The sequence below is a fragment of the Stigmatopora argus genome, chromosome 3 (assembly GCF_051989625.1).
Source record: "Stigmatopora argus isolate UIUO_Sarg chromosome 3, RoL_Sarg_1.0, whole genome shotgun sequence".
Lineage (NCBI taxonomy): Eukaryota > Metazoa > Chordata > Actinopteri > Syngnathiformes > Syngnathidae > Stigmatopora > Stigmatopora argus.
Window position 1 is genome coordinate 2,110,091 of NC_135389.1, and position 25,630 is coordinate 2,135,720.

Genomic DNA, 25,630 nt, shown 5'->3' on the forward strand with positions numbered 1-25,630 from the left:
AGCTGTAGTTGATTGTGTCCCGTACTTCAATGCTGATGTGAATTGTCCACTGCTGTTTGTTTCAGTGCAAAGTTTGCAATGCTTGGGGACGACACTGTACCAAAAAGGTGAACCGTCATCTGATAGACTTCTATTGGCTGGCTCGTATCCAATGTTCCCTCTAAGATGCGCGCGTGCGCAATTGCGCACTACTCTTGCGTTCTCTGCACACGGCAAACATATGCAGCGCACAAAATCAAATTGGATTAAATTGAATTGAATGCTTTTATTGTACGCCAACCTGAATTGTTAAAAAAAAAAAAGACATTACATTTTTTTTCTGTGCCATTTTGCGTCGCAACTCAGAGTGGCAGCCTGTCACCGAGAAACGAGAACAAAAAGTCATTTCGGATAAAACTGACAAACACCGTGTCCAGCCGATGATATGATGCGGTTCGGGTCACGGCGCGTGTGTTTACTTACACGGCATGCGTTCATTTCGCAGGTGAGCATATAGCCAACAACTCGGTGGAGCTGCTGCCAAGCCTTTATCAAGGCCAAACGAGTCAAAGTAAAATAGAAATGCGGTTCTTCTAAGATGGAATGGCTGTCGGAGCAGATAGAAGAACAAGCGGTGAAATTGGGTGAGAACTGTCGAAAACTTTGCCAAGTGTGCATCTGTGTGTGTTTCAGTGTGTGTGTCAAAATCAAAAGAAAGTTCTCTGCAAAACATACAGCAAAGCTAAAGTTGTAAGCGAGTTTTCCGATGGAAAAATATTGCACATAAATGGACGCTTGACTATCTTGAGTGACACATTCAGCAGAAACGTCATTTGAAGCAGAATGAGAAGTGAGAAGGACAGATGTGAAAATGAGGTCAACTTGAAGTCAGATTTGTGCAGATTCTAGTGTCATTTATTTAGATATTTTATCCACAGATATCAATCATTACATTTTATTAGGACTAGATCATTTATGGCTAGTAGACACATACCTGTCAAGGTATACGTTTTTTGATCATTTCAAATTGTGTACGCTGTATAACAACCAGAGGAAAACAGCATCGTCAATTGCTAATAATGTCAAGCATGATATGCGCACATGCATTCCCCTTTCACCCGTCCGCCTTTTCACCATCAAAAATATAGCAAGCAAGGTACCCCGACATGCACCTGCTCATGGCAGGTGTTCTACTGGTGTGTGCCCATAGCGAGCAATGATGATGTTGCTCACACTGGTACTCAGTGTGCTCAGGGAGCTTGTCTTTCTGCCCAGACAAACGAAAAATTAGAGGGAACATTGCTCGTATCCCCTTCTGGCCACCACAGGAATCTCACGAAGTCACGCTGATACCCATGGACTTGCACTTGGTGAAACATTGCTTCATTGTCAGCCATTATCGCAATCCTCGCATGTCTGAATCTTAGCAGGACACCCAGCAGTGGATTAGCAAGATCAGGTCCTTGAAGAAGAGCGGTGTTGAGAGATTTGCCTTTGTATGAGGATGAACAATCAAAACCCACACGAAGTTATCCCTTTTGTATGTGGTACACACCATGGTGTGGTATATACCATACATGGCCATCATTCCTTTGCAACTGGTTCTGTGGCACCTTTTCTGCATACCCCTTTTCCAAGACACCTTCCATGAAAGTCTTGTATTCCGTGGCATAAGCAGAATCCTTCTTCAACCTTTTAGATAAGCTTAGTGCATGCTGTGCTGCCATATCATAGTTATTGGGCAAGGTTATATTCTTGTCACGAAAGGGCAAAGGTAAGTGGTAGTGTCCATCTTTCAGAATGATTGAATTTGTTGCCATGTCCATGAACATGTTATCCTCAACCAACATTTCTCTTCTCTCTTCATATTCCTTTTCAGGGAAGTCATGATTATACTGTTTGATCAGCAGTTCCTTAAGATTATCCAGTGAGATACGATTAGCTGCCATCGTCACTGTTCCAGCCTGTTCCATAGCAGTACTATTGAGTGGACCGTTGACCACCCATCCAAAAAGAGTTTTAATTGCATACGGTCCATTTCCTTGACTTTGTATTATTTTCCAAGGTTCAATGGAACATTGATTCCAATCAACAGCTCAATTTCGACATCAATTCCTTGCAGTCTAATTCCATTTAAATATGGCCATTTTCTCAGGTCTTGCTGAATTAACAAATTCCCTTTTCACACTGGGATGTTTGTTTGTAATAATCGGACATAGGCTTTGTCATCATCATTGACTCGACAAAAGCCTAATTGTCATCATACCCAGCTGCGTATGACGACATTGGTAATCTACTTCTTTTTAACTCTTCGTTAGCGGTCTAGGTAGATAGATAGAAGGGCCTGCACCGAATCGCCAATAGCTCTAAATCCGGGTAGCAGTGTGTTAATGATCCTAATGTCGCAACATCATTCATTGTGTATGAACAGGCAAAGTCCCCCTCCTTTGCTTTTCCCTGTTAATTCTTTGGAACGATCGTTTCGAAAGTGTGTACACTTTAGGTAAATCAGTGTATGCACTGCCATCAATGCTACCAATTTGCAATGCTTTCAGCTTATAACATTTTACAGGTCTTTTTGCCCCATAGTTTTCAACATAGTTTCAATATTGCGCCCTCTGGTGTTCAGCTGGTTCATTAGGTTTTCAGTGCAAAATGTAGCTGAGCTACCTGGATCAAGAAAAGCATAGGTTCTGATTATCTTACTTCTTTTTCCAGCTTTAACTTGAACAGGTACTATGGCTATTGCACAGTCCATACTGGCCCCAGTTGCATGATTGGCTGAAACCAGAGCGCACTCGACAGAGGTTTCTTTTAAATTGGTGGGTTTTGGTGGGGTCTGCTGCTTGGTGTCAACACTATCAATGTGCAGCAGTGTGGGATGTTTCCTTTTGCATATTTGGCAATCCATTCTTTTGTTACAGTCCTTTCTCATAGGTGCTCTTTTCAGACAGCCAAAACAATGACAGTTCTTCTTCAGGTGTTCAACCTTTTTGTCATGTGGATCTGATGCAAACCTTTTGCAGTCCAACACTGAATGTGTGTTTGTGTAAATTGTGCTGTTGTAATTTCCACAATTCCACATCCTTCATGAAATAATTAAAGTTTGTAATTCATGGCTCAAACCAATCATTTTCCTTTTCTTCCTCATTAAGAAGATCTTGCACTGTTGTATGCACAAAAGTCATTCATACATCTCATAAAATCTGTCATAAGATGTCCACCTGATTGACATTTCCATTTTTTTTCAGCTGAGCTTTAATGTCAGTGAGTGTCAGTAAATGTCATTTAATGTCGTTGAGAACATTGTACCCTCCAAGAAGGTCCGTTGTTTCTCCAACAGTAAGCCGTGGGTCACCAGGGATCTAAGGGCCCTCCTGAACAAGAAGAGGGCTTTTAGGTCTGGGGAAAAAGAGTCTCAAAATGGTCCAGAAGGAGCTGAAGAGAGAGATAAGGAAGGGAAAGACCATCTACAGGAGGAAGCTAGAGACCAACTCCAGAGAGGCAACACCAAAGAGGTCTGGAGGAGCTTGAGGACCATTTCGGGCCATGGAGGCAACAGTGAGAGAGACCCGTAGTCCGGAGACAGGGAGTGGGCCAATGAACTGAATCAGTTCTTTAACAGATTCAGTCCTGCCCCCACTCCCCTGACCCCCAAGACCAGAAGCAACACTGCCCCCTCTTTCTCCTCCTCCTCTTCCTCCCCCTCTTCCACCGGTCTCTGCATTACTGTCGATCAGGTGATAAAACAGCTAAAGAAGATCGAGGCAAGGAAAGCTACCGGTCCAGACGGCCTCAGCTCCAGACTGCTGAGAGACTGTGCGGATCAGCTTGGCAAAGTGATTCTGCATATTTTCAACCTCAGCCTCAGTCTGCAGAAGGTCACCACCTTGTGGAAAACTTCCTGTGTGGTCCCAGTTCTAAAGACTGCGAACCCGAGGGAGCCAAACCACTTCAGGCCGGTAGCATTAACCTCTCACCTGATCAAGACATTGGAGGGAATCATCCTCAATCACCTCAGCCCCCTAATGAATGCAGAGCTGGACCCTCTGCAGTTCGCCTATCGTCCAGGCATTGGTGTGGAAGATGCTACCACCTACCTGATGCACAGGTCTCTTTCACACCTGGAGACCACGGGAAGCACGGTGAGAATGATGTTTTTTTATCTCTCCAGTGCGTTCAACACCATTCAGCCGGTCCTACTGAGAGGGAAACTGGAAGAGGCTGGAGTAAGGAACCACCTAGCCACACGGATCATAGACTTCCTCACTGACAGACCACATGTGAGACTCCAGGACTGTACGTCTGATGTGGTAGCTTGCAGCACGGGGGCCCCACAAGGCACAGTGCTCTCCCCACTCCTCTTCTCCCTCTACACATCGGACTTTAAACATAATACAGACACCTGCCACCTCCAGAAGTTCTCTGACGACACCGCTATTGTTGGACGAGTGACAGACAGGAACGACCTGGATACAGGGGAGTCATCACAGCCTTTGTTGACTGGTGTAGGCAAAATCACCTCTACATCAACACCAGTAAGACAAAGGAAATGGTCATCGATTTTCGAAGGAATGCTCAACAGACCACTCAGGTGAACATCCACGGTACAGACATTGAAATCGTGGAGAATTTTAAGTACCTGGGTGTTCACCTCAACAACAAACTAGACTGGTCCACAAACATAGATGCCCTGTAGAGTTGCATCATTCCATCCAGTTCCCGCCGTTGCAGCCAAAACCGGATGGCTCAATCAGCCACACTGCGCCTTCTGTGCCATAGGTTATTTATTTCTTATTTATTGATTATTTAGTGATTATTTATGTCTCCTATATCTTGATGATCTAGGTGTCTGCTTGTTTGTTGTTGCGTCCATAGACTCAGCAAGTGGTGCGACCTGGCGCTGGACGTCTCCAAAAACCATGGAATTCATCCTGGACTTCAGGTGTAACAAGCCCGCTTCACTCTTTTGACCTCACGTTGACTTATTTGTTCATTTCTTATTTATTTAGATTATTTATTTGTCTGTCTGTTGTTATTTGTGCACTATGTGGTAAAAGCTTTAAATCTAATTATACTTGTATAACATTAAAAGCATTTAATTCAATTCAACATGTAACAGTATGTGGAACTCTGCATGCAAATAAATTTATCAAATGAAAAAAAATACGAACCATCTCTCTGGTGCGGTTTCAGAAAACGACTGTGCTGAATTTGTATCTGCAGCGTCCAGAACCCCTGAAGGGGAAAGACACACAGATGCAGTCAAGCATGCACAAGCAGACACAAGCACACCCCGACACGCCTCAAAAAACGCGCACACTTCAAAATTGAATTGTCTTAAGAGTCACAAAACAAACAAATTAAGGTTTGAGTAACTTTAAGTGTTTCAAACATGCTTCCACACCAAACACTGTTCCCTCTAAGCTGCGCGCGTGCGCAATTGCGCACTACTCTCGTCTTCTCTGCGCAGCAGCAATCCTATGGCGCGCAGTAAAAAAAAAAAAACGGATTTTTTTTTTTTTTTTTTACCCCTTTCTTCATGATGGAGCCGTTTAAGCGGCAGCCAGTGGCAGTAGCTCTGTCCACTTATGTTTTTCGTGTTTTACAGCATGTTTTACATGAAAAATTAGAGGGAACATTGACATGCACCTGCTTGTGGCAGGTGTGATACTGGTGTGCCCATAGCGAGCAATGATGATGTCGTGACCGGATGATTCGCCTAAAGACGTTTCGCCGACGGACGTTTGACAGACGGACAGGTCTCCGAATGAACATTCGTTCAAACAGCGTTTAATGATTAAATACAAATACCAGTATTTGTATTTAATCATTAAACTCTGTTTTCAGCTGGATTTGACCGAATTTGAGAGTATTTTGAGCCGTTTGGCGAATGGACGTAAATGGACATTTTTTTGCCTCCATCGCGATATCATCACGACATTTTACCGAGGAATTTACTTCCCTGGGCTCGGTTCTAATGTCCAAAGAGCTCCAGTATTTGTATTTAATCATTAAACGCTGTTTTCGGCTGGATTTGACCAAATTTGAGAGCATTTTGAGCCGTTTTGCGAATGGACGTATATAGACGTTTTTTTGCCTCCATCGCGATATCATCACGACATTTTACCAAGGAATTCACTTCCCTGGGCTCGGTTCTAATGTCCAAAGAGCTCCAGTATTTGTATTTAATCATTAAATGCTGTTTTAGGATGGATTTGACCCGATTGCTGTCATTTTACGGCTCGGTTCTGCTACATCTGCCCGCCCAACAGTGCTTATTCCCGGGCTGCCATTGATGGTAGACTAACATTGATTTTTACTATAATTTGGACAACACCGGCGGCGGGCCGGATTAAAAATCCTAACGGGCCGTATATGGCCCGCGGGCCGAGGTTGAAAAACTTGTACACACACGATCCGGGGGCGGGGTGAGCGCGCGAATCCCGTTTCGGCGAAACCTCCGTTCGGCCGAATGAACGTTCGGCGGAACGTCCATTCAGCGACCTGCCTGTCTGTCAAACGTCCGTCGGCGAAACGTCTTTAGGCGAATCATCCGAGTACCGATGATGTCGCTCACACTGGTATTCAGTGCGCTCAGGGAGGTTGACTTTCTGCTCAGACCAACGAAAAATTAGAGGGAACATTGACACCAAAACATTTCAAGCAAAAGATATACGGAACATAACTTATTTTAAATAATGTGTTGTCTATCAGTAAATTATGGTTCTCCCACTAAAAAAATAGTGTAAATGGATATGATAATTTGTGTTACTTTTAGTGCTTTTTAGTGTTTCAAACCTGGATTGTTTTTTTAAGTGAATCATAGTAAATAGAATAAACATTGTGACCATGGTGCATGATTGCTCACTCACAGAAGAGCATGTCATCTAGGGTTGAGATGCAGAGCAGAATGCACCTCTTCTCCACTGCTACCTCTGGCTCCTGACTTGAGTGGAAGCTCAAGTTAATTAGCCATCTCAACAAAGCTATGAATCAGAAAAGATTGAAAAAATGCACTATCAGTAACATTACAATAAATGGCTTGACACAAAATATATATATTTTTTAATACAAGCAAATTGTATTTTTTGGAGTATAAGCCACTTGGGAATATAGGTTGCATAAAAAAAAAACAGAGGTCTACCCACCATCAGTCCCCCCAAAATTTGATAAATTATTCTAGTTGAGCTCATGTTTTATTCAGAGGAGCCCAAGCCATAACAAACATAGCATCAATGTCAGTCGCGTCTGAACCTTCCTTCACAATCTATATTTTTGTTTAAAGGCGCCCCGGCGGCCGAGTGGTTAACGCGTCCGCCTAACAGTTCTGGGGTCGATGATTCGATCTCAAGTCGGTCCTTATTGTATGGAATTTGCATGTTCTCCCCGGTCTAGCAAGGGTTTTTTCTGGGTACTCCGGGTTCCTCCCTCATCCCAAAACATGCAGGGTAGGCTGGTTGAACACTCTAAACTGCATGTATTTAAGTACGAGTGTGAGCATGAATGGTTGTCCGTCTCCCTGTGCCCTGCGATTGTCTGGCCACCAATTCAAGGTGTCCCCCACCTGGTGCCGAAGTCAATTGGGATAGGCTCCAGCACACCCCCGATCCTTGAGGATAAGCAGTTCAGAAAATGAATGAATGTTATGGTTTATACTTCCACGAAAAAAAGGCAAATGTAGAAGAAGCCGTAGCCTATTGATAACAGCCTCAGTCCAATTTTTTATATGAAACTTTTGTGCGATTGGATGTATTTTTCTGAATTTTTCACCATAAAGCCTTTCAACAATTTTAACAGTTGTACCTCTACTTCCAAATGCTTCTACATATGAAATATTAAGGTTACAAACATCCTTGTTGGGAAACCTTTTGTTCCAAGTTACAAAAACAATCCAATTAAGAAACTTAAAATGAAATCAAACATCCCCCAAAATGCAAAAAGTAGTACTGGTTCACTTACGGAAAATCCAACTCACGAAACAAGCTCGAGAACCAATTAAGTTCAGCAGTGGAGATGCCACTGTACACGTCTCTCTCAAAAACACAACAATCAGGTGAGGTACTAGGGCAGGGCTCTCAAACTCGCGGCCCGCGGGCCAACTGCGGCCCTCGGGACGATAATTTGCGGCCCCCGTCTTAATATGGAAGATTAATGTTCGTGCGGCCCGCAAGCTTGATATGAATGACACTTGTTGTGTTCGGAGCTGAATGAACCAATCACGGTGAGGTATATGGCTCTGGAGGGCGGGACATCGGCCAGGCTGTCCAGTGCCTCGCTGACTCACTCATTCCTTCCTCCAACAATCAGCTGGGCGGAGGAGAAGCCGTGAAGCCGATCACTCCGCTCGGCGCGCACAGTCCTCCGCTGCTCTAAGCATAGAACTGAATGAGGCGCAATGATCCGTGATCCAGCCTGTGTCAGTGTCTGTAGCCATCTCCGCGAGTGAAACTGAAACTTAACAGTAAGTGCGTTAACATGACACTTGAGAAATTCGGAGAACTTCCGTAATCCAATACGATCGGAGAGCGAAAGTGCGCATGCACCACAGACCCGCGCGACTGAAAGTTAAAGTTCAATCCGAGACTCATTCCAAGTGGAAACACATATTACAGAGCCCCAGAGATGTCTCTTTCAAAGCCTGCCGTGAAGAGAAAGGTCGGTGATGAGCACAGACAGTTTCAAGAAAAGTGGGGAGTGCAATATTTCTTTGTTGAGCACAGGGGCACCCCGACGTGTCTCATTTGCACTGAAAAAGTTGCGGTGCACAAGGAATACAACTTGAAACGTCATTATACTACGAGACATGCTGAGGAGTACGAAAAATACCAGGGAGATGAGAGCCAACAAGGTTGCCAGTCTTAAAACATGTCTTCTGAGGCAACAGGATTTCTTCAAGAAGGCTACCAAAGACAGTAGTGCAGCAGTCGAAGCTAGCTACGCCGTTTGTGAGTTGATTGCTAAAGCAGGAAAGCCATTCACAGAAGGTGAATGTATCAAAAAGTGCATATTACAGCTGCACATTTTGTCTGTCCAGAAAAGAATAGTCAGTTCAACCACATCAGCCTTTCTGCCAACACCGTGGCAGAGCGCATTTCTCACCTGTCAAGTGACATTTATGATCAACTGTGTGAGAAAGCACAATGTTTCAGTGTATATTCAGTGGCTCTTGATGAGACCACAGACATCACAGACACTGCCCAGTGTTGGAGTAATCATTATTATAAATGTGTTTGCAATGCTTATTTAGGAATAGAAAGCCTTATTATGAACATGCTTACTATATTAATCAATATATTTGCTTATTAGGAATAGTAATGCTCATCCTGAATGTGTAACAATATTAAACAATATATATATATATATATGTGTTGAACGCTGTGCTTTTATGTTACAGTTATTGGCATTAATAAAAGCCATTTTAATGCATGCCTTGCTAAAGTAAGAACTGTGGTTCACATCAAGAGGACAGGGAATGGCCATGGGCATGGAGAGGTCTCAAAACAATTGCTCTTGGGAACTGCGAACTGTTTTCGGCTTCGGAGGACTCACGACAGGTGCTCTTGGGAACTGAGGACTGTTTTCGGCTTCGGAAGATGGACTCACGACAGGTGCTCTTGGGAACCTTGGACTGTTTTGGGAAGCACCTCTTCACTGAAGGGTTCGCATCGAAACTCGCTTGGGAAGATTCGACAGGACCTACAATTGTTTTGATAACTGTACAAAATTGTTGTGAGACTCTACGAATGTTTAGACTTCTGTGGAGCATGGCGTTGAAATCTTATGATTAAATTAGCGAAACTGACTTCGAGTTGTTAGAATGATCTTGACCGGACACGCGGGTGGATGTATTCTCTTCTTGCAAGAATTAAATGGAGCTGTGACTACAGATGCCTTTTTTATTGAAAGCTGAATTTGGAGATACCTAAGGATTTACCTAACACCCAGCTCGCAATATATGTCCGTGGTGTTGATGACAATTTTGAAGTAATGGAGGAGTTGCTCACAGTAATTCCAATGCATGGCCAGACCACCGCTAAGGAAATATTTCACCAGCTGTGTGATGCCATTAAGAATGCCGGTTTGCCATGGAAGAGCTTTGTTGGAATAACAACCGATGGAGGACAGGGAGGAAGAATGGACTGGTAGCACTTGTTCAAAAAAAAACTGGAAGAGGGTGTGGAGGAGGCCATAGCTCTGCACTGCATTATCCATCAGCAGGCCCTTTGCAGCAAATGCCTGAAGTTTGACAATGTGATGTCTGTTGTTGTGAAATGAATCAACCAAATCAGATCCAGGGGCTTAAAGCACAGAAGGTTCCGTGCTTGTTTAGAGGAAATGGAGTCAGAATATGGGGATGTGCTCTACTTCACTGAGGTTCGTTGGCTCAGCAGGGGAAACGTGTTGAAGAGATTTTTTGAGTTGAGAGCAGAAGTAAAAGACCTCATGGAGATAGACGGGGTTGCTGTTCCTGTGCTAAGTGATCCCAAATGGCTCATGGACTTGGATTTTCTTGTTGATATCACACATGAGTTTAATGTACTGAACAAGAAGCTACAAGGCCAGGGGCAACTTGTCAGTGCTGCCTATGACAACGCGAGAGCATTCTGCACTAAACTTGTGTTATGGAAAGCCCAGCTCTCTCAGACAAACCTTTGCCATTTCCCAGCATGCAAGGCTCTCGTGGATGCAGGCACACCATTCAGTGGTGAGAAGTATGTTGAGGCCATTTCGAAGCTACAGAAGGAATTTGATCACAGATTTGCAGACTTCAAGACACACAAAGCCACATTTCAAATTTTTGCGGACCCCTTCTCCTTTTATGTGCAATGGAGCTCATTGACCTGCAGTGCAACTCTGCACTCAAAGCCAAGTTCAGGGAGGTGAGTGGAGAAACAGACAAGCTTGGGCAATTTTTGAGAGAGTTGACCCCCCCAGCTTTCCCTGAACTTTCCCGAATGTTCAAGCGGACCATGTGCCTTTTTGGGAGAACATACTTGTGTGAGAAGCTCTTCTCCACCCTGAACTTCAATAAGTCCAAGTACAGGTCCAGACTTACTGATGAGCATCTTCAAGCTCTACTGAGGGTCTCCACTGCTTCCTCCCTCAAGCCAAATGTGACTCAGCTATGTGAGAAGAAGCGCTGCCAGGTCTCTAGCAGCAAGGAGTAGGCAAGAGAAGCCGTGTTCAGAATATTTCATGTTCAATGTTCCATTCAAGTTCAGAAAGTTAAAGGTTAAAGAGCTGTTGTCAGACATTTGAAACGGAATAAAAATAATTTGTTTTCTCTACTTAGCCAGCCAGTGTATATCTACTGTATGCTCATTATTACTATTTTATTTTTGTATTACTGATTGATTGATTTTTTATTCATCTTTAAGTTAATTTATTTAATTCATTATTTTTTGTTAAAAAATAAAGATATTTGATAACGTTGGAATGTTTTATCAGCGCTTTTCTTGTGGAAAGCCTGATGTGGCCCAGTCTCACCCAGACTCGGCCTCTAGCGGCCCCCAGGTAAATTGAGTTTGAGACCCCTGTACTAGGGGGTACTTACTTGACAGTACTTCCATTTGAGCTTCAGTGGCGGCATTCTTCTCTTGAGGTATCCAACTACAGAGAGCCTTCAGCTGTGGAACCAACCACAAGCTCACACCTTCGTCACTAAGACAAGCAATGAACAAAAAGGGATAAGAACTGAGAAAGAGATCTGATTAATTATTGGATACATGAATGAAGTCCTTGACTGATAGAAGTACCACTATGCCTCATTTTGGGAAGCAGAACCTGTGAGGTAGGATTTGCGGATAAGACATGGGCGCAGTAATCCAAAAACCGCAAAGTAGGATCACCCCTATTATTACTGCGCATCATACTACATGTTTTTGCACCTATACGAAAATACACGTACATAATTACAATTATCAAGGTGTATTTATTAATCATTACAGTTACAGGCATATGAAAAGACTATAATGTATTAATATCATATATAATATAATCTACTAATTAGAAAATACTTTGAAATACAGTGAAAATAGTTCCCCTTCGCTTGATTTAAATAATAAAAAAACAGGTTATTAGAGCTTAAGTCCAAGTCCTCTTCGTCAGATTCGAGAGGTATTTTTGTACAAATATTGTTGTTGACACTGTCAAGACGATTGCCAAATTGAATGGCATCATCAGTCTCCTTCCGAGTGGCTACATTTAGTGAGGTGACGTCCTATCGTCATGCCAGCTTCACGGCCGTATCTACAGCGTAAATCCATCATAATGCTGGTTCTTTTTTCATTCCTCGGGGTCGGGGCGTCTTCGTCCACACAAGAATTTGAGGTTCCGCACCCTGAAAGAGGCAAGCTTTGGGCAGTGAACAACGGCACGTGCGTGCCAGTGGCCAAGCAAAAGCGTCAGCGCTTCAGGAAGAACAGTCGCTGCAACGTACCAGAGCAAATGAAAAGAAGTGGTGAGTGAGGAGGACATTGACGAGTTGGTCGAGGGGCACAAAAACGAATTCTCAACAGAGGAGCTGAATGAACTAGAGTTAAAAGAACACTTGGCAACACAGGAGGAATATAACGAGAAGGCGGACGAGGAGAAACCAGCGAGCAATCCAACAGCAAAAATCAAAGAAATGCTGAAGAAATTTCACAAACTTTCCGTCTTTGTAGAAAAAAACACTTCCAGAAAGTGTTCACGAGTTGTGCGATCGCCCACTTTGACGGCGTTTGTCTGTAGCATTATAGTAACATTATTATAATGCAAATGTCTTTGGATCGTTTTTTTCCCTCCCCCAAAACGCCCGACAACCTACACTGCGGCGGGGCAACATAAATCTCAATAGCTAAGAAACCGGTAGCGAGAAATAAAATGGGTGAAAAATTAAATTCCAAAGAAATCCTAAAATGTTAATGTTTGTCGTTGATTAATTTTGTTAATGTTGTGGTTTGAATTCTTAATTTTGTGTTTGTTAGATGTGTTCATGTGTTTCGAGTGCTCTCTCTCTTGCCTACCGTTAGCTTTCTAATGTTCACCTGCGTTTTAACACGGATAGATTTTGCATGCTTGTTATTCATTTTAAAACATTCACAATCGTCAACGCTTCCAACAGTACCTCGCTGTTCTTCCATGCAGACATGAGCTGCTAGGAAATGTAATGGAGGAGAGGAGGCAACGACCTCACCTTCTGGCTATTGAAGCATCCAGCATTGTGGAAGCACTGGTTGAACATACGTTTTATTTTGTCCGAACGCTTGGTGGTCGACATGATCACGGGGTAGTGGAGAACGTCGCCTTCTAACAGCTCACTTGACATGAGCCTTAGCTGAGAATTGTGCTCGAGCCACTCAAAGAGGTGGCTCACCACCTTGATGGTGATCATGATGGCGTTGAAGGTGTGTATGGTCACTTGAGGGACCAGTTTCATGTCGTCGTTGTAGTTGCCTTGGGCGCATGGGAGGTGGATATCTCAAACAGACACCAACCCGCAAACAGCGAGGCACTGGAACAAAGATGCCATCCTGATATTGAGCATCATGGAAGAGCAGTGGAAGTCGCCTATACCCATGGTTCATAAAAATGATACCTCTGTTCGACTCGGCCAACAACCTCATCAAGACCACCACGCAAATACACATTACCATGGAACTATACGTAGAAACCGCTCCTGAACGGCCGGCCATCAACATGCCTCTTATAGACAAGATCACGCTCATTCACACTCCAGGCCATCCGCCCGAATGCACCTTCCACACCATACTGCAAATACCCATCAACCGAGGAGTGCTGCCACAACCGGTACTCGGATGATTCGCCTAAAGACATTTCGCCGACGGACGTTTGACAGACGGACAGGTCGCCGAATGGACGATCCGCTGAACGTCCATTCGGCCGAACGGAGGTTTCGCCGAAACTCGATTCGCGCGCTTGCCCCGCCCCCGGATCGTGTGTGTACAAGTTTTTCAACCTCGGCCTGCGGACCATATACGGCCCGTTTGGATTTTTAATCCGGCCCGCCACCGGCGTTGTCCAAATTATAGTAAAAATCAATGATTCATTTCGCTTTGCCGCTCATCACTCAATTTATTTGTCTACCGTCAATGGCAGCCTGGGAATAAGCACTCTTGGGCGGGCATGTCAGCCCGGGAATAAGCACTCTTGGGCGGGCAGATGTAGCAGAACCGAGCCGTGAAATGACAGCAATCGGGTCAAATCCATCCTAAAACAGCATTTAATGATACAATACAAATGCTGGAGCTCTTTGGACATTAGAACCGAGCCCAGGGAAGTGAATTCCTCGGTAAAATGTCGCGATAAGGCAAAAAAAACGTCTATATACGTTCATTCGCCAAACGGCTCAAAATGCTCTCAAATTCGGTCAAATCCAGCCGAAAACAGCGTTTAATGATTAAATACAAATACTAGTATTGTATATACAAATGCTAGTATTTGTATTTAATCATTAAACGCTGTTTTCGGCTGGATTTGACCGAATTTGAGAGCAGTTTGAGCCTTGAAATTTTTAATTTTACAATTTCTCGCATATAATCCGCCCCCTGATTGCCAATTTTCACCTCCATATTTATGGTTTAAATAGGGAGTACAAATGTGTTACTTTGAAGGGAAAATATTAAGACAAATCATCACTAGTGATATTTCTGAGATACTGTATGAATCAAAAGCACATTAGGGAGCAATATCATAAGTAAGTTAATATGCCTGTCTTTGTAAATGCAAAATATCAACTTACTGTATTTTCACACCTATAAAACACACCATCCTGTAAGGCGCAGTCTCATTTGTGGGTATATTTTCAGTTTTTTGTCAATACATTGGGTGCTTCCTCAGAAAAGGAGAATGACACTAGGCTAGCGTATGTTATGCTAGCCGCTAGCGTACCTACGATATGCTAGCCACTAGCGTATGTTATGCTATCCACTTGCGTATGTTATGCATGCTAGCTGCTAGCGTATGTATGGCTAGCCGCTAGCGTGTTTTAAAGACAGCACGAGCAAAACTAAGTTTGATAATGCTTTACTGAGGTAAAAGGTAAACTCTGGTATAAAGAGCTCGGCATTCAACATGCTAAGCTCCACTGTCAGTCAGAGTTGCATATTCCGTGAACTTGATTCCAGCTTTGACGAAAGCTCGACAACAGTGCTGGCCGACACTTAAGCCCAGTCATCCAAAATCCATTTTAACTCGCGTCATGCATAACTCCCAAGCCTTTTGCTTCTCCTCGCTGTTATATCGGCATCAACAATTCATTCCAAATCATCACGTAACTTGTGCGACGCTGCCCGCCCGAACTACTATGTTGGCCATCCGTTAGCAATCTGTTAGCAAAGCTGTTAAATTGTGTTCGATCCATGGCTTCAGTCCATTTTCCAAGCGTTCACACGCGCATTCTGTTGTCATTCACGTCAGGCATTTCCTCTGTATAGCTCTAATATGCTGTTTCTTCTGTATTGAGTGTTTTTGAGGGTTAAAAGCGCTGCGAGCACACGGAAGTCAAATGCCTTGCCACTCCCCTGGGATGTTTTGAATGGATTTACCGTAATGCTTTGAATGCGCAGGGAGGCTATTTTTAAGGTGAATGTCCGCTGGGTTGATCGCAATAAGTAGCATGCCGGCAAGAAATAAAACCAGTCACCCAAGCGGCCCACTCAACGGCGCCATTTTGTCATGACATCATTGTGTCACGGCACCGCAGTTTTTTTGCATGTCGGGTTTTTATGCGCATTTAAGCCGTACCCTCGATTCAGTCATCATTTTTTTGTCCAACAAAAGCGGCTTATATGCGAGTAAATAGGGTATGTCCTCCCTGGTTCTCCTTATTGAGTTTGGCCGGGTACAAAGCCATGTTTGCACAATCGCCCCCGGGCCAAAAAGCCCACCAACATTCCTTATTGGAAGTGGAAAACTCAATTTTTGGAAAAACTGGGGCCCAAATTTAGAGCTGTACATTTGCAATTATTTGTTCAAAACCGCATTCAAATCGGATGTGCGGTATTGTCTCCATTTCGTCCGATGCTAGCTGACTAACGCACACATTCTCTGAAATAGTCATATGTATAGATAATTTATAACGAGGTACTTTAACAAATAAGACAGCCGAGTATACCCCTTCCCCCAAAAAAGAGCCGAGTTAAGAACTACAAGTTACTTTCTATCATCATGACAGGAGGGAGAACTACAAGGAAATTAGCAAAGAAATATCTTATTTGGTAATATGTTGAGAGAATTTACAAGAACGTCCTCCATTTTAATTCCACTGCCCAACCAATATAAATATGTACACACAAAGACACTCGCGCTGGTCAATCATTTCCCCTGCTATCTATGCATGAACCACGAACATGCCAACTTTGTCCATATTACAGATGCCAGTTTACCATGCAAGAAAGTTATCTTGGAAAACAAAAAAGAACTTTACCTGACGATGACAAATGGTGAAACGTTGGTGTCTGTTGTCATTTTTTCTTTGTTTTCATTGTCTGCATTGAAAAGGCATCTCCAATACATATTCTTGTCCTATTTCTAATTTTGTCATGACTCAGGTGAGATTCTGTATTTTTTTCTTACTCTTTTGGATAACAACATTGTTAATTGTAACTGTTTATAAAAGTTGTGGTAACCTTAGCTTCCACACCCTACGTAGCAACCTAAGCAACAAACCAATCTCGTAATTGACTGATTGGTGGACGGTTTCACGCTTGTTAATACTGAATCATAAAGTAGGAGTTATGCGCACATCATTTCCATTTATCACACATTTGCTATATTTCAGATATGCTTTGCCTGAATTTGAACAAATTCTTGCTTTAGAAAAAGAGTTGACATCATTTCATTTCTTGGCACCAATGAAGAACGTTTTTCATCCATTCATTTTCCGAGCTGCTTATCCTCACAAATGTTGCACGAGGTGCTGGAGACGGACAACCTTTCACGCTCACACTCATACCTAGGGGCAATTTAAAGTATTCAACCAGCCGACCATGCATGTTTTTGGAATATGGGAGGAAGTACCCAGAGAAAATCCACACAAACCCATGTAAAACATTCCAACTTTCACACATTGAGGACCCATCTCGGATCAAACCCTCAACCCCAGAACTGTGAGGCCGACTTGCTAACCACTCATACCCTGGACCGTCTTGAAGAACATTTTGTATGTCCTTCAAAATGAGATGTACCAAGGCGTCTTGGACTCCTTGAACCTTCTCTTTTGACTACCGGGATGAGATTGCGAAGGTGTTTTGAAAACTCAGATGACCCAAATGTGTAATCCACCCCTCCCTTTAGAGTTGGAACATCCATGTAACCAGGGCCTCTGAATATACGAAAAATGGACAAAAGAAAAGAAAGGGCAGAACGCTGTTGTGGAACAAGCGGAGCTCAACGTCCGTCCTCCTTGTAAGTAAAAATCCAAAAGGGTGTCTTGCCTCTTTCTTTATGCAAGTTTTTGTGGATGTCTAACTGCAAACCTGACGGATGGAGCTCCAAATGCGAAGTTGACATCCAGGCAATAACGTGTCCACGGCATCTCAGACCCTTTTACGGGACTGGGCTCTGGTTACCAAAAAGAGTGAAGATATGTATATCTGGTGAGTAGACATTTACCAGTGTATGCCTTCGTGAAAGGATTACATATGTGCGAGTTTGCGTTAAGGTCACAGCATTGTCTATAAAACGCTGACAATATCAGTCACTATCAGGTGAGAGAGACAGAGAAGTCTATAACACTGTAAAAAGTCCTGGACTAGTACTTAAACTCCGAAAAAGTGTGATTGTGCAATGTGTGCGTATGTATGGGTGTCTGTAGACTAAGGTCTCATTGAAAAGATTTAAGTGGCAACCATCTACAGAAGCAGAGGAAATAATTGTCCGCCTTGTGTTGTACTTACTAGAGATGGAAAGTAATTGTCACCTTGTTCTAGTTTTGTCTGGCCCAGGGCCAGACTGGTGGGTGGCTGCGCCTACCATCCAATCACAGGTCCAGCACCTGATGGCTCAAGGAGTGCCAGGTGTGGCTCATCAGTCAGCAAAGAGTATTTAAAGCCAACCAGAGCAGGACCATGTCGATGGATCGTCTTAATCCGTTTACTGTTCAGTACCTTCTTGCGCCATCTCCTTTTTTGCCTCGCCTGATCTCCGACCTCTTGTTTTGTTCCCAGGACCCACCACGGGCCTAAGACCAGTTCAGACACTCTAAAGCAGGGGTGGACAAACCCTTGTAGGACACCAGATTGATTAAAAAGTGCCCTCTTTATGGGTTGGAACGAAAACCCGCACCCACTGCGGCGCTTTGTGGAATAGTCCACCCCTGCGCTAAAGTGTAAAAAAAATAATCTAAAAATTGGGTAAATCAAATGGCAAAACAATTGATTACGAGGACCAATATTCATTCATTCCTCCCGTCCTTTCTCCCTTCCTCCCTCATAATGTGGAACGAGTCAACAATAGGGGGGAAATTAGGTCTACCTTAGAATGGATGCTTGAAGTTGAATACGACTTTTGTGGCATAAAACAAGTCAACATGAGCACTTCCAAATTATAAAAGAGCAACCTCTGAATAAGACGAATTTCATTTGGTAGACAGGTCATATATGAAAAAATGAAATGGGCAAAACCCAAACAGGATATGATGCATTGACCACTACTGACATTTTAAAAGCAGAAGCATTACCAAACTATTACTATGCTCAAGCAGGTGAAATGATAGCATTAACAGAGAGGTATGTGACAATGCAAAATGTGAAGGGTAAATTTTATACAGACATGTCACATTTGCCCATTATTTCAATATTGGCAAAATGGCAAGAGAGTCACTCATGCTGAGTTACGACAAAGACTAATATCTGTGGTTCTACTTCCAAAACAAATTGCTATTTGTAAATATGCAGCGGAAACTTCCAATACTTCTAATACCCATTTCCTTAGGCAATCAGTCCCTGATAGGACAGCAAAAGAGGCTGCCAAGAAAACCTCTGCAGGCGGGGATGGCACACTACACTTGTGAAGAAAACAATGCATGCCACCAAGGTGGTTGGGCGGCCTGATGGAATCATGGTTAGCACATCGACCACACGGTTCTGAGATCGAGGGCTCAATCACGGATGGGTTCCGACCTTCCAGTTGAATATTTCGGATGTAGAGACATTCGTAAGTAAAAACTCATGTAGGGAGTCATGGTCAACCTTGACCAGTTGTCTGATGTGGCAGAGTAAAATGACACAGCATAATAAATGAGATAAGATATTTCACTTAGTTGTAGACCTCTGGAATTGCAGTGTATGAGATATATGATTTCCCAGGCACTTTATATTGTTGGTCAAATGTTCACACCAACTCTTGAAGTGTTGCTTCTTCAACTGTGACAAACAATCCTATTTCTTCAAGAATGTTTCATTTGTACAGTGGTACCTCATCACACGACCGCTCGTCATACAATATTCTCGTCTTACGACGGAAATTTCGATCGAATAATTCGCCCGTCATGCGATCAAAATTTCGTGATGCGACCAAGCCAGGTGGCCATGGCACAGTCTTCTTTGCATATCTTTCGTGTATAACAATATTTACGAGCACCGAATGAATTATTCAGACCAGGAAACGCACAACGCGCATGCGTGGGGAAAAGAGGGCTTTCTGGGTAATGAAGTATACTCGTGCACACAACGCCGACAGGCAATGGCACTCTTTCTCAGAATAAAACTTTACCCACAATCAATACGTGGGTAAGCTCAGCTGCTGCATTTCCTGTTATTTGTATCTAATACGAGGAGTATTATATTACTTCTCATTCGCTGCTCATAAGAACATCAGGGGCACTGGCTCGCAACTCCCCGCAATAGCATCCCAGGTAGCAACTCTATCATAGGCGCCGTTCAAAGTGGATCTGAACACAGATGCTACAAGCTAAAAGGGAGCCGCTAGCCAGCGCCCCCGAAGCTCCCATGAGCAGAACATCAGGGGCACTGGCTCGCAACTCCCCGCAATAGCATCCCCGGTAGCAACTCTATCATAGGCGCCGTTCAAAGCGGATGTGAACACAGATGCTACAAGCTAAAAGAGAGCAGCTAGCCAGCGCCCCCGAAGCTCCCATGAGCATTTATTTCTATTAAACCACTAGTTATGTGTTACTTTGTTAATAGATGGGGAATTAGAAGAAGTAAAACATTTTTTCCAATCCAATATCCTGTTTTTGGTGTTTTTTCAGAGGGCTGGAACGAATTACATTTTTTTCCATTCATTTCAATGGGAAACGTCCGCTCGAGTTACGAGAACCTCGTCATACGATCTCAGTCTCGGAACGGATTACGATCGTATGTCGAGGTACCACTGTATTTAACAAATAGAACAAATACCCCCGTAACTGTTGATTGATGTGACAAGCAAGGTTCAGTTTGTTACGGTGCAGTAAAAAGAGTGGTTGTGTTTCAAATGGCACAGTATGTAGATTTGTGGTGGCCCTCTTTAGTGAGAACCTGGAGACTGGCTCCTTCTTGTTGGTTGATAGGCTGTTGATTTCAAATCAAAATATTCCAAAACCAAGGCTCTTGGAAATCAACATTTTCCGGCTCTTTTTGTCTTTTCTATTCTGCCTACCTACATCGATGTGCCGTCTGTGCACTCAGCCCTGTCTCCCTCCATTGAATGATTGACATGATGGTCAATCAAATTAAGACCCAGAAGTCACTAAAAATAGTGCGTCCTAATGTCCCAGATGTGACTAAACTCTTACAATGTGGAACCAACTTTTAAAATTGACGTTCATATCATTTAAAATTTTGGAGGAAAAAAAAAAAACTAAATTTATACATTTATTACTGAAGTGTCTGAAACGGATCAAATATGTGGGAGAAAAAAAAGTAAAGCCCTTACCTTTCTATAATATCTTTCAATTCGAGGGTATTGTAAAACTGAAAGAGGTACACCACATGCAGATTTGGAAGTTTCTGTAAACACATAACATGAATTATTTCATGTACAAAATACAACACATTCATCAAACTTGAATGCCTGTTATTAATACTTGAGAATCAGCACACATTTGTACTTAGAAAATTCGAGGGTATTGTAAAACTGAAAGAGGTACACCACATGCAGAATTGGAAGTTTCTGTAAACACATAACATGAATTATTTCATGTACAAAATACAACACAATCATCAAACTTGAATACCTGTTATTAATACTCGAGAATCAGCACATATTTGTACTTAGAAAATTTCTCGACGAAAGGCGTAAAAATGTGGAGTTTGGATTTTAGCACTTATACCGGGTGACCCAAAAAGATGCATACCCATATTTTATTCGATAAAAAATCCATTTTTTAACAAATGTCTTTTCTGTTGGAGGATGTGAAAGGTGAACCTATGGATGATCGTTTTCAGCTATAATTGTGTAAAAGTGTGTAAAAGTGATTGACAACTTTGTCAGACGAGTACAGGTTTGCTTGCAACGGAATGGTGGACATTAGGAACACATCTTGGGAAAGCCATAAATTGACTAAAAATTGACAGAAATAGCTGAAACTCTGGTGAATGGTCTTCCATAAACTGAATAATGTGTGGTTGTAATTTGAAATAAATAGCTTTTTAATCAAAGTCACAATTGAAATTTTCATGGGTACGCATCTTTTTGGGTCACCCTGTAATACAAGCAGAGGGACCCAGCTTTGCCTGGCGAATAGTGCCATGGCGTCATCAACTTGCAGTTTCGTGCATGTCATGTTTTATGCGCATATAAGCCGTACCCTCGATTCAGTCATCATTTTTCTGTCCGACAAAAGCGGCTTATATGCGAGTATATACGGTATGTATAGATAATCAACGTATTTAAATCATATTAAAATTCACCAGTTGGCTACATGCATCAAAATTAATAAGCCAAAATTGTGCAATTCTGTTAAGGAATCTGTTCCACTAACATGATAAAACACCTGCGGTTGGTTTGTAAACCATTTTATGCTGATAATAACAATTTTGTCACATAAGCTTCAATTGAAAATAAACTAGTATGAATATGAGTCACTTTTTGCAGATTTCAATTTTTTTTTCAATGTATGCGTGTGTGTGTGCGCGTGTGTGTGTCTGCGCGCGTGCGTGCGTGTGTGTGTGCATGTACAGTAATCTGGACTTTGAATTGGCCACACCAAAACCTTAACTTTGTTTTTTGTTTTTTTTAGCAATTCAGAGGTGGACCTGCTGGTGTGCTTTGGATTGTTGTTATTCTGCATGCTTCAAGAGCGCTGGAGTTTGAGTGCATGAACTGAGGGCCGTTCTCCTTCAAAATTTGCTGGTAGACAGCAGAATTCATTCTTCCATCAATTACAGCAAGTCGTCCTCGTCCTGAGGAAGCAAAGCGGCCCCAGACCATCACACTGCCACCATGCTTCATTGTTGGTATAGTGTTCTTTTGATGGAAGGCTGTGCCATTTATTTGCGAAATGTAATAGGCCGCACACATTCCAATAAATTCAACTTTTGACTCATCAGACCACAGAATGTTCTTCCAAAAGTGTGGAGGATCATCAAGATTTTTTTTGGCAAACGTCGGACAAGCCTCTATATTCTTTTTGGACAGCAATGGTTTTCGCCATACATACATACATTCATGGATGCATGCATGAATAGATGTATGCATATATGTATGTATGCATGCATGCATTGTGGGCCTACTAGTAAACGTCTTGGCGGCTTGTAATGATTATTACTGTACAGTGGTACCTCGAGATACGAGCTTAATCCGTTCCGGAACTGAGCTCGTATGACGAGATTCTCGTAACTCGAGCGGACGTTTTCCATTGAAATGAATGGAAAACAAATTAATTCGTTCCAGCCCTCTGAAAAAACACCAAAAACAGGATATTGGATTGGAAAAAAATGTTTTATTTCTTCTAATTCGCCATCTATTAACAAAGTACCACATAACTAGTGGTTTAATAGTAATAAAATGTGTTTAATCTAACTAAAATTGGGCAGATTTCGCCGACGGGAGACAGAGACGTTTGGGGGCGCGAGGGGGTGGGGTTCGTTTTTTTCCACGACAATGCACTCGTAAACGGAACAAACAAATTTAAATTAACTTGGATTAATATATACAGACACTCAAACATACGTTTAATGTAACTTTACACAACTGAATTCTAATTTTGTTGTAATCTTTTGTTACCTTCGTTTTTCGGGTTGGCGGTTTGCCACGCCTACGCGCTCACGTTCGCTATCGATGGACTGTTTGCTGTTGTATTGCCTTCAAAATATTCCCAAAATGATGCACACAAATGTCCTCACAATAGGATAACGCACGACCACTTGCCAACGAGAAATAGTCTTTAAGGGACGATCGCGGGACCATTCCTAAGAAAGAACAACAGGAAATGACATAGCTGAGCTTCCCACGTATTGATTGTGGGTAATGAAGTTTTATTCTGAGAAAGGTTGCCATTGCCTATGGGTGTTGTCTGCAGGAGTATACTTCATTACCCAGAAAGCCTTCTTTTTGCATGCGCGTTGTGCGTTTCCTGGTCCGAGGAGGAACTCGTTTGAATTAATCGTTCCGTGCTCGTAAATATTGTTATACACGAAAGATATGCAAAAAAGACCTGGCTTGGTCGCATCACGAAATTTTGACCGCATAACGGGCGAATTATTCGATCGAAATTTCCCCCGTAAGACGAGCATTTTGTATGACGAGCGGTCGTATGACGAGGTGCCACTGTATTTACCTTCTCATAGAAAAAAATCTAAGATGCACCATGTATGTGAAAGACGAACAGCGAAAGGGCGAGGGAACACTGTATATTGTATGCATGTGTAAACAGACATGGAAAATGCAGTAATTAATATTACCGTATTTATTCGAGTACAACGAACAAAATTTTGTACCAAAACCCTGAAGCAAAGTTCGGGTGCGTGTTATACACAAATCCTGGTGAAACAGTGCCCCCTGCCGGTGAAAAAGTCCCCTCCGCAGCCGTTATGTATAAAAACCTGTCTTTGTCCGCCAGATGGCGATAGTCTAGCTTTCACAAAAGCCAGTCCTCTCCAAATAACCTTTGGCAAGTTTATAGGGTAATAGTGGTAAAAATGAAGAAAAAAAGTTGCTCCAGGGAAGAGTCCACCCAGGGAGCACTATCCTTGCTCAAGAAGAATGGAATTTATTGTTTGGTGAATCTGATGATGATCTATCAGACTGTAAAATGTTTTAAATATTATGATGATGAATTAGACTAAGGGTTTAAAATTGTGAATTCCATTTGAGAAGTGTCCATATTGGTAGTAGTTTGTTTTACCGGGTTTCCGTACCATGTTTTTTTTTGTTTATTTTTTTTAAATAAATGTTTTGTCATGGTGACATGTGTTCATCATTTGCCAGTTACCAGTACCGGTGCAATCCTAGGTGTGAGCTGAGAAAAACTGGAGAAAAAAATTATACAATTTTTAGTCACAAATTATGGGTGCGGATTATACACGGGCGTGCGTTATACTCAAATAAATACGGTATTTAAAAGAAATCACATGGAATCCACACATCTTTTAACACACCTCATTCTTCCTATATTCCTGCCACAATGCCTTGGGGGAGAGGACTCCATGGGAGAAAAGTTCACCAAGTGATATTAGCAGGATATGAAGTTGCTCCTATACAATGAAATAAATAAATGAACACAACAAATTAAATGGGTGTGGGTAATTTCCATTGATAGATATTGATTGCATTAACTTTTCTTTAATGATTTAAAAACTTGAGTAACAGATCACACAACACAAAACTTAATAGCACGGGAAGATACTTACTCTCTGAGACGATGTAAGAAGACCATTTGAATTGTTGTCATCAATTCTTGTGATGACTTTTAGTCTTTCTAGGACCAATTTGGCTGACAGTGTTGGTAACGGGACACAAAGGTGCATAGCTTGATGTCGCAACCCATACACTGCGAAAACAAAACTCAATCATGGAGAGCATAGGGGTTTGCAAGTCTGCTCTTTACCCGAATTCCCCTTACTCGCAGGGCAGATCTAAAAAAGGAAGAATAAAATCAACCTCGTCAAATAGTCGTAAGTTTCATATTGATCATAGTGATGGACATCAACGCTCCCAGGGTAACAGAGGCACAAAATTCTGTTGCATTTTGACAGGAGTCATATAATTTATTTGCACCACACCACCACCATAGGTCAGAATGTGGAATTAGTGGCACAGACTGTCTTAGAATGTGAGTACACCATGTCTCATTTACTGCCCCAGGATTCAAATCCCGCCCTGTAAGGTTCAAACTGGTTAAGTTAGTAAAGGCAATTGATGGAATAATGATTATTATAAATGTGTTTGCAATGCTTACTTAGGAATAGAAAGCCTTATTATAAACATGCTTACTATATTAATCAATATATTTACTTATTAGGAATAGTAATGCTCATCCTGAATGTGTAACAATATTAAACAATACATATATGTGTTGAACGCTGTGCTTTTATGTTAGAGTTATTGGCATTAATAAAAGCCATTTTAATGCATGCCTTGCTAAAGTAAGGACTGGTTCACATCAAGAGGACAGGGCATGGAGAGGTCTCACAACAATTGCTCTTGGGAACTGCGAACTGTTTTCGGATTCGGAGGACTCAGGACAGGTGCTCTTGGGAAC

General features: G+C 42.4%; 1 protein-coding gene across 14 annotated transcripts in view; it reads right to left on the bottom strand.

Annotated features, from left to right (window-relative positions):
- Positions 1-25,630, bottom strand: part of fanca (FA complementation group A) — a 166,485-nt gene that overhangs the window by 131,264 nt on the left and 9,591 nt on the right. For 12 of the 14 annotated variants that reach the window (XR_013299496.1, XR_013299498.1, XR_013299497.1 and 9 more), the window contains 6 exons: positions 24,780-24,919; positions 24,528-24,623; positions 20,863-20,936; positions 11,537-11,643; positions 6,855-6,968; positions 5,154-5,217 (listed from right to left, as the gene is read on the bottom strand). Coding sequence is in view for 8 of the 14 variants with exons in the window: in XM_077595441.1 (XP_077451567.1) it covers positions 5,154-5,217; positions 6,855-6,968; positions 11,537-11,643; positions 20,863-20,936; positions 24,528-24,623; positions 24,780-24,919 (595 nt within the window). In the remaining 6 variants the exon portion in view is untranslated. Of the gene's footprint in view, positions 1-5,153; positions 5,218-6,854; positions 6,969-11,536; positions 11,644-20,862; positions 20,937-24,527; positions 24,624-24,779; positions 25,005-25,630 lie in introns of those variants that run through there. The other 2 variants (XM_077595443.1, XM_077595446.1) reach the window with 2 other exon arrangements.